The following is a 9,580-nucleotide window of genomic DNA, read 5'->3' as shown; positions in this document are numbered from 1 at the left end:
TACGTCCCAGCGCATCCAGAAGATGTATATTTTTCACACTGGTCTCAGGGCTCAGCTGTGATTCTCCCTGACTGCAAGAGTCCAGTGCAGTGGTTCCCAACGTAGGGCGTACGCCCCACAGGGGGGCAATTTGATTTTTAAGGGGGGGGGGGGGCAATTGAGCGCGACTGAAGTCTGGGTCCAATTTTTCGATTTTTATTTTTTAGTATTTTCCATCAGGTAAACATATGTAGTTTATGTTTCAGATGTTATTTTGAGTAAATAATTTTTTTGGGGTAAAAAAGGTCTTTATTGTGTAGTTACTACAACCAAGGTATTGGCGTTTTAAGCTTCTTCAGCTGAAACGGAGTTCACCTTTTTAAATGATAAGAATTATATATCACCACATGGGGGGGGGCAATCAGGATTTTAGAGGTGATTAGGTGGGGCATGGCCAAAAAAAGGTTGGGAACCACTGGTCTAGTGCCTGTGGTTTGAATGCCAGAGAGTACACTGCGATGCAGCGATGTCTCTGCAGAAGCTCTCAGGCGCATGTCTCCTGGGCCACAGTGAGCGGTGCAGTACGTGACCTCCAACTGCCCATACTGGAGTATGACGGAAGAAGATAGCGCACCCAGATCCGCGCTCACAGCGCTCCCAACCATCTGGAGCACTCCGAGTGACAATAGACAATAGGTGCAGGAGTAGAGGCCATTCGGCCCTACGAGCCAGCACCACCATTCAATGTGATCCTGGCCGATCAACCCCAATCAGTGCCCCGTTCCTGCCTTCTCCCCTTATCCCCTGACTCCGCCATCTTTAAGAGCCCTATCTAGCTCTCCCTTGAAAGCATCCAGAGAACCCGCCTCCACCGCCCTCTGAGGCAGGATGAAAGTCGACACTGGCACCACAGTCAAGGTCACCCCATCTCAAACATCCCACCACCCAATTCCCAGGGGAATATCCAACCCCTGCCCACCCTCACCCTCAAGCCCTTACTTTGGCTGGTGTAGGGACAGTTAGAAGGGGATCCACAAAGTGCCTGTCTGTTGGAGGTTGAATGGGAACAAGAACCGAGATGAAGGGACAATTCTATATTATTTCTATCGATTTCTCTTGGTGTACATCAGTTAGAAAAAACTGCAGTAGCTCAAATGGTTTTGAAGAAGAAGTCTATAGATGTTAAGGGAAGTGGAAGTCCAGAATGAGCAGTTTCTCAGTGAAGACACAATTCAAGCATGGAATAATCTCCACCCTACCATAGTTACCCAACCAGATGCAACTACCTTTAAGGTAGCTCTTTCTTCCCAAGAACCCTCTCTGGCTTAAGTCCTCCCTCCACCACCTCCAGTTTAAATTCCAGTTGGAATATTTTGGAGGACCAGGAAACCAAGAAACAAAGATTAAAGGGCACACGACACAGCTCAGAACTTAATGATCAACTAATCACTAGCATTTTAATTTACTAAATATAGTGAAAGACATTTCAGTGGCAGACTAAACTGCCTTGTAGTGAAAGAGCAAGATCCACAGTATCCTACATGGCCCAAAATTGTTTGTCAGCTTCAAGAGTAAGCTGAAACAACAACACAGACAACGTTTCCATATATTCAATAGTTTAGTCAATAATCAGATTTTTAATACATCTTCCCTCCTGCCAGAAGTTTTATCCATACCTGGTTTCACTTTTGTGAAGTCAGTTGTCTTTCGTCCAACTAAAATGGATGGAAACAAGTGAGAAATAGTGAATTTTGTGCCTGCCGAGCCTGAAGTCTTCTTGCATCAAACCGCTCCAGATTTCACTTTTATTATTTGTTTGCAATTTTGTCATATGCCGCGGGCTATACTACTGCACACTGCTTCTAATAAAAATACAAATACACCAGGAAGGGTGAAGCCCACAAGGGTCCATTGTTGGCTGTGGACCAGGTGATAACGAAGGAATACTAACGGTGAAATTAGCAAGAGTACCTACATTACAATACAATACAATTTATTTGTCACTTGAACCTCATAGAGGCTCAAGTGAAATGTTGTTTCTGCAGTCATACATACAAGAAAAAAAAGACCCAAGACACAACACAATTTACACAGACATCCATCACAGCGCATCTCCACCTCGCTGTGATGGAAGGCAAAAAAAACGTATCTCTCCCCTGCACTTCCCTCTCCCCCCGATGTCAGAGTCAAAGTCAGAGTATCTCCTAAGTTGTATTATTGATAATTTATCTTATTTTTCTAATTTCTTTTTCTTTCGTTATTTTTTATCTATAAATATAAATAAATATTAGAGGCATAAATAACTTAAAGGAGGGCACTGGGTCCCTGTGGATATTTAATATAGCTTAAACAACTATCTTTACCTAGGTAGTTCGCTACCTGAATCGTCTCTGCCCACAGCCATGCGATTTTGGCGCTGTTTGGAGTAGGGGGGGGGGTTTTAAAAGTTTTTACTAGGCTGTACTAATCGCACATGTTCAGCCTAGTAAATCATTAACGAAAAATCGAGCAAGAAGGCCATTCGGCCCTCAGTTGCACATAGTTTTAAAATTACTCTCTGATTTCGCAACCTCTCGCAGCCACAGGGTTTTATAAAGCAAACAATTAAAGTATGTACCTTATTTTTACATTAAATGGGGCATATATATAACCCTGAATATTCAAGTTATCTATAACGAATAGTTCACTTTTTAATCCCGCAGTATTTTTCTCGGCATTTGACACTAATCCAGCCTACTAAAACCAGCGCGTTCCACATGAACCCACTAGAAAGCCGATTTAAATGGGCAATTATTTACAGCAATTGAACACTAAATTCCTTCCATTTGGCCTATAAATTAATGTAAATTAGATATAAAAATCATGTTATATTGTGAATTATTTGTGAATAATCTTTGGACACTTAGGCTATTTAAAAATGTTAATCTTTCCTTAAGAAATGGGCGTTTGACTATCCAAGTTTTGATCTAGTAATCTCCAGATCAATAGGGAACAAGATGCTAAATTCCGAGTATGAAAATGACTATAACTCTTTTTATTACTTGATATATAAAGTTGAATTTGGTGTCAAATTAAACTTATTGTTATGCTTTATCTGATGGGATAAATTGCAGACTTGATTTTTTAAATCTCAAAAATTTTGTAACATTGGTTGATATGCCTAATAAAAATGCATTTTCAAGAGTACTGTAAGAGGGAATGCAAGGGTTACTTGAAGTTAGAGAGAGTTAATGAAAGCCACTACACTTTAAACGTTGACTTACAATTATGTTGATTCTATTGCACAGAGATGGACATTGCAGCTTTAACTATCTTCACTATCCTTTCCACAATGCGCACTTCATTAGATTTTGTCTCCACATAGAAACATAGAAAATAGGTGCAGGAGTAGGCCATTCGGCCCTCCATCACTGCACAAGGTACACACTTTGCAAGTGCCGTGAAGCTTCACCTAGTTAACTATGAGTAACCACTAAAAAAAGCAGGCTTCAAATTTTGGGTGGCCTCCGTGGGAATTTTATTCAGGCGAGATTCAAAGTTTTATAATGCAGTCTCGCAAAGGAGCGTGATGTTTTGGTAGACAAAAATGCTGGAGAAACTCAGCAGGTGAGGCTGCATCTATGGAGCGAAGGAAATAGGTGACATTTCGGGTTGAGGCCCTTCTCCAGACTGATGTGGGGGTGGTGGGGAGAAGAAAGGGTGAGACGGAGACAGTGGGCTGTGGGAGAGCTGGAAAGCAGAGGGGAAAGAGGGAGAAAGCAGGGGTTACCTGAAATTGGAGAAGTCAATGTTCATACCGCTGGGGTGTAAACTACCCAAGGAAAATATGAGGTGCTCCTCCTATTTACGGTGGGACTCACTCTGGCCATGGAGGAGGCCCAGGACAGGGAGGTCGGATTGGGAATGGGAGGGGGAGTTGAAGTGCTGAGTCACCGGGAGATCAGGTGGGTTATTGCGAACCGAGCGGAGGTGTTGGGCGAAGCGATCGCCGAGCCAAGTTTTTCGGTGATGTGGGAAATGCTCAAAACTGATATTTAATACACAAACTGGATTTACATTTCACGAGTGTGGAGTGAATGCAGAGCCTACAACAAACGAATAAACCACTAGATGTCCAACGAAGCTGGAGACCACTCATATCCTTCATGGTCACTGATGTACCTTGTCTGAAAAACTAAAGGGATGGGTCAGAGGCTAAATAAAGGGACAAAAGGTAACAACATGGTCCACCTACAGACTCTTCAACAGCAGATGATACCGCTGCTTAGGTAGACAAAAATGCTGGAGAAACTCAGCGGGTGAGGCAGCCAGACACGTCACCTATTCCTTCGCTCCATAGATGCTGCCTCACCCGCTGAGTTTCTCCAGCATTTTTGTCTACCTTTGATTGTCCAGCATCTGCAGTTTCTTCTTAAACATAGCGCTGCTTAGGGTAATGATCACCCGTTTGCTGTTGATTGGAAGATGTTACACAAAATATGTCGGTTTTTGCACGGGTTGCCTTACCGAGAGCAGCACGGAGATCCACAATCAGTTCCTCAGGATAGACACTCCTCTGTTCCCATATTGTAAATATCCGGTCCACTGATTTTCGAATAGAAGGATCCCTAAAGAACGTCAAAAAGTAAACAGCCATTTGTGAATCGGTTCTGGTTTGAAATCACAACAGCTGCTCAGCTTGCGAAACTTGATCATTCATTACCAGGTAAAATGTATTTGAGTTGTGTAGGAGGGGATTTTGTGCTATACCCAGACCCCGTCACCTTGAAAGTCTCTCCTCCATAGATGTCAATCAGTTGTAACGGATAAAAATCTAAATCTAAAAATGTGAACAAACATAGAAACATAGACAATAGGTGCAGGAGTAGAGGCCATTCGGCCCTTCAAGCCTGCACCGCCATTCAATATGATCATGGCTGATCATCCAACTCAGCATCCCATCCCTGCCTTCTCTCCATACCCCCTGATCCCTTTAGCCACAAGGGCCACATCTAACTCCCTCTTAAATATAGCCAATGAACTGTGGCCTCAACTACCTTCTGTGGCAGAGAATTCCAGAGATTCACCACTCTGCGTGAAAAAAGTTTTTCTCATCTCGGTCCTAAAGGATTTCCTCTCTATCCTTAAGCTGTGACCCCTTGTCCTGGACTTCCCCAACATCGGGAACAATCTTCCTGCATCTAGCCTGTCCAACCCCTTAAGAATTTTGTAAGTTTCTATGAGATCCCCCCTCAATCTCCTAAATTCTAGTGAGTACAAGCCGAGTCTACCCAGTCTTTCTTCATATGAAAGTCCTGACAACCCAGGAATCAGTCTGGTGAACCTTCTCTGCACTCCCTCTATGGCAATAATGTCCTTCCTCAGATTTGGAGACCAAAACTGTACGCAATACTCTAGGTGTGGTCTCACCAAGACCCTGTACAACTGCAAGACCCCGTACAACTAACTATTCCCCCTCAATGGATAAGAAGCCTGTTGTTCGGCTGGATTTATTAATTCTATTATTTACAACCTCCAGTGTTTACCCTGCCTATGCTAGCTGTGCCATGACACCTCTATGCCATTTTCCCCCACCCTGCTTCCCCAGTGTGTGAGCTCTAGGGTTAAACAGACAATAACCTTGTGAAGAAGAAGGTCCACTTAGTCTGAAGAAGGGTTTCGACCTGAAACATTACCTATTCCGTTTCTCCAGAGAAGCTGCCTGTCCCGCTGAGATACTCCAGCATTTTGTGTCTATTTTCAATTTAAACCAGCATCTGCAGTTCCTTCCTACATATAACCTACTCATCTATGGAGGAAAGGAATAGGTGACGTTTTGGGACGAGACCCTTCTTCAGACTGAGAGTCTGGGGAGAGGGAGACAAGAGATATTGACTGTGATGTAGACACATCTAGAACAAATGAATGAAAGATCTGCAAAAAGGTAATAATAATAATAAAGGAAACAGGCCATTGTTAGCTGTGGGCTAGTATGAGAAGAGTACAGACAATGAAGGGCCTGTCCCACTTGGGAGTCATTTGCGCTTCATGCAGATGGCGCGCAAAGAATTTGTACCTTCCAAAATCCTGGGGCGCCGTGCGTCACTGCCTACGTGGCCACGCACCACACGCGCGTCGTGACGCGTAAATTATGTCGTGTAAATTACACGCACATGACGCCCAATTGAGACTCACAAGCAAACATGTACGACGAGGGTGGGGGGGGGGGGGAAGGGAGAGAGAGAGAGGGGGAGGGGGAGGGGAGAGGGAGAGGGGGGGGGAGGGAGAGGGAGAGAGGGGGGGGGAAGCGGGGGGTCACAGGGGAGGGAGGGGGGGGGGGGGGAGGGAGAGGGGGAGGGGAGGGAGAGGGGGGGGGGGGGAGGGGGGAGGGGGAGGGGGAGGGGGAGGGAGAGGGGGAGGGGAGGGAGAGGGAGAGGGGAGGGGGGGAGAGGGGGAGGGGGGAGAGAGGGAGAGGGGAGAGGGAGAGAGAGAGAGAGAGGAGGGAGAGGGAGAGGGGGAAGGGGAGGGGGGGATGGGGAGAGGGAGGGAGGGAGGGTGAGAGAGAGGGAAAGGGAGGTCAGGGAGAGGGAGAGGGAGAGAGGGTAGAGGGTAGAGAGGGAGGGGGGGGAGAGGGAGGAGGGAGAGAGGGAGAGGGGGAGGGAAAAGTGCCGGAGAAACTCCGGGGAGAGGCAGGGGAGAGAGGAGAGGGAGAGGGAGAGGGAGGAGGGAGAGGGAGAGGGATAGCTCAATGATTGATGATTACTCAATGATCTTTCAAACCAAGGTAGACAAAAGTGCTGGAGAAACTCCGCGGGTGAGCAGCATCTGTGGAGCGAAGGAATTGGTGACGTTTCGGCTTGAGACCCTTCTTCATATCCATTATGCTCTTTGGAAACTGACCAATCAATTTAGGCAATTGATGCATCCACTGACCGCTGCCCGTATTTCCATTTCCCCTCCTCTACACATTCCTAAAATACCTCCCCATAAATAAAAGGTCTGAAGAAGGGTCTCCATCCGAAAAGTCACCTATTTCCTTCGCTCCATAGACGCTGCCTCGCCCGCTGAGTTTCTCCAGCATTTTTTGTCCAACTAAAACGCCTCCTCATCTTATAGGCCTCAGTTCCAATAAGGGTACAACTTAAACATTTAAACCATCTTCTCACTTCATACATCTTGCCCAACCTGCTGTGTATTTCAGTACAAATGTTTTATCCGGTTATCAATAACTCTGCACTAAATTAGCCCATGTTCTATTTACTTACATTTTTAAAAAATAGTTTCTGACCCATTTTATTTGGAAAAGGATGCAAGAACTCCACACCAATTTCCAACGTTAATTGAAAAGTGACAACATTTCACTAATAATTAACATCAGGAAAATCAAACTAATTTTGCAACACGATGGAAAACAAAAATGCTGGGGGCACTTCAGTCTGCTTGTCTGAAGAAGGGTCTCGACCCGAAACATCACCTATTCCTTCGTTGCATAGATGCTGCCTCGCCCGCTGAGGATTTTTGTCTACCTTGGGGAACTCAGAAGGTCAGTTAACATCCATGGAGGGAACAGACAGGCGATCTATTTGGGTCGGGACCTTTCTTCATTCTGCCAATTCCCTCCACAGCTGCTGGCTGGCCCGTTGGGTTCCTCCAGCACTTTGCTCTTTGCTCAAGACACCAGCACCTGCGGTTTCTTGCATCTCCAAACAAATAACAAGCTTCGGCACTGACCTCCCACGATGTTCACATCTCTCTAGTGACCTCCGAGATCAACGTTCCCCTAAAGTGGGCTGCGGGAAGGTTGCAGTTAAAGCAAAGTGCTGACGTCCAGCAACAAGCAGACTGAGCAACCATGCACACCAAATGTGTAGGAATTCCAACCCAGCACACTCAAGTGTCCCAACAAACAGTGTACTGGGAAGTAAAACACTACAGCACAATTTTGACAAAACATTTAAGCCTTTTACAGGATCGGACATGGTCAGGAATAAGATAGGAACAAAAAATAAATTAAACAATTTTATCGCAGAATCATGAAACACTGATGTGGAAGAATTACTTTGCACATACAAACACACAGATTTGTACAACCAGATATGTTAACCAGTATCGCGGAAAGAAACAATTATATTAAATGACATTGAAACATTCTGACATTTAAAGCAATGGCAATACTTTACAAATACCCAAAGCACTGTGATGTTTTTTTTAATATTGGAAAATTTAACTTCAACAACAGTTCTGATAGCAGCTACGGAATTTCAATGAACAAGTTCACATGTAAGCATTCCACAAATTACTGTCAAACTTTTACTTTTAAATCAGAAGATGCTGCCGATAGGCTATCACTGCAAATTGTGTGGCCAGATCCCCCCCCGGGCATCTTACAGTCGTATATAATATCGGGACATGTTTATAGTTTGTCAGCACAATAGCAACTTGCCAAGGACAAGTGCAACAAGGATAGACGCAACACTAACTTGACAGGTAGAAACATTACCGCTCCCAATCAAATTCACACATGATAGCTTGCGACACATTTAGACATGATCGTGTAGGAGCTTCAACCAACAATGTAATATCGCAGCCTGGGACTGTAAAGGGCTTGTCTCACTTTCACGACCTAATTCACAACCTTTTTTACTCGTGGACATTTTATCATCAGGCTAGAAAAACACCGCGACCTACTTGATGCCACGAGTACCTACGACTAGCATCACGACCTACCTACGACCTCGTGACGACCATGCTGTGAGTACGAGTCAAGGGCAAACTCGTCAGAGGTCGTGAAAGTGGGACAGGCCCTTAAAACATCCTTATACACACACACACACACAAAATAAATTAAATATCTGTTATCAGATATCAGCTTCTTCCCGGAGGCTGTCACTCTACTCAACAACGTACCTCGGTGACTGCCAATCGCCACCCCCCCCGGACACTTATTATTATTTATTCAAATCATTTGCTATGTCGCTCTTCCAGGGAAATGCTAAATGCATTTCGTTGTCTCTGTACTGTACACTGACAATGACAATTAAAATTGAATCTGAATCTGAATCTGAATCTTAAATAGTTCACTGCACTTCACATGGTGAAGATGATCAATTATTATTAATGTTGTAGCGGCTTGTGTTGTCGTGGTTAGGCCACTCCTGCTGTGCGAATCCTCGGTAACCCTGGGAAGGGGTCACGGGATATATGTGGGTGTGCCCTAGTATATAAGAACTGACCTTCCCTCTCTCGCTCTCTTGCTCTCCCGCTTCCTCTCACTTCATGAGAGTGTCCTGCCACCGCAGCAGGAGCTAAACTGAGCTCACGGGGCAACCGCCTCTCAACAACAACTATTATGTTAGAGTGCTAAACGCCCATGTATTTCCAACCTACAATGCCTAAATAAAGAATCCATTTATTCACGACGTTTGTGCCTCTATATTGGTGACCCCGACATATTATTTGCATCAAGCTGATAGTGATTTTTCTTTAAAAAGGCAATCGGATTCAATAATGTTAGTTCGTCGTGTCTATTTATTTTGATTTTCATTAAGTGCCACAAACCAGTTATGATTTGGCCACATAATTCTCCAGATCTAGGTTGACTTATTTTTAATACAGACCTCAC

The 9,580-nt window shown here is 44.7% G+C and overlaps 1 protein-coding gene across 1 annotated transcript in view; it reads right to left on the bottom strand.

Annotated features, from left to right (window-relative positions):
- Positions 1 to 9,580, bottom strand: part of LOC129693529 (regulation of nuclear pre-mRNA domain-containing protein 2-like) — a 61,871-nt gene that overhangs the window by 21,274 nt on the left and 31,017 nt on the right. Inside the window, 2 exon segments of the mRNA XM_055630338.1 lie at positions 1,656 to 1,694; positions 4,486 to 4,586. Coding sequence (XP_055486313.1) covers positions 1,656 to 1,694; positions 4,486 to 4,586 — 140 coding nt within the window.

The sequence above is a fragment of the Leucoraja erinacea genome, unplaced genomic scaffold (genome assembly GCF_028641065.1).
Source record: "Leucoraja erinacea ecotype New England unplaced genomic scaffold, Leri_hhj_1 Leri_332S, whole genome shotgun sequence".
NCBI lineage: Eukaryota > Metazoa > Chordata > Chondrichthyes > Rajiformes > Rajidae > Leucoraja > Leucoraja erinaceus.
Note: the sequence above shows the minus strand (reverse complement) of the source record. Positions and strands in the feature narration are given on the sequence as shown.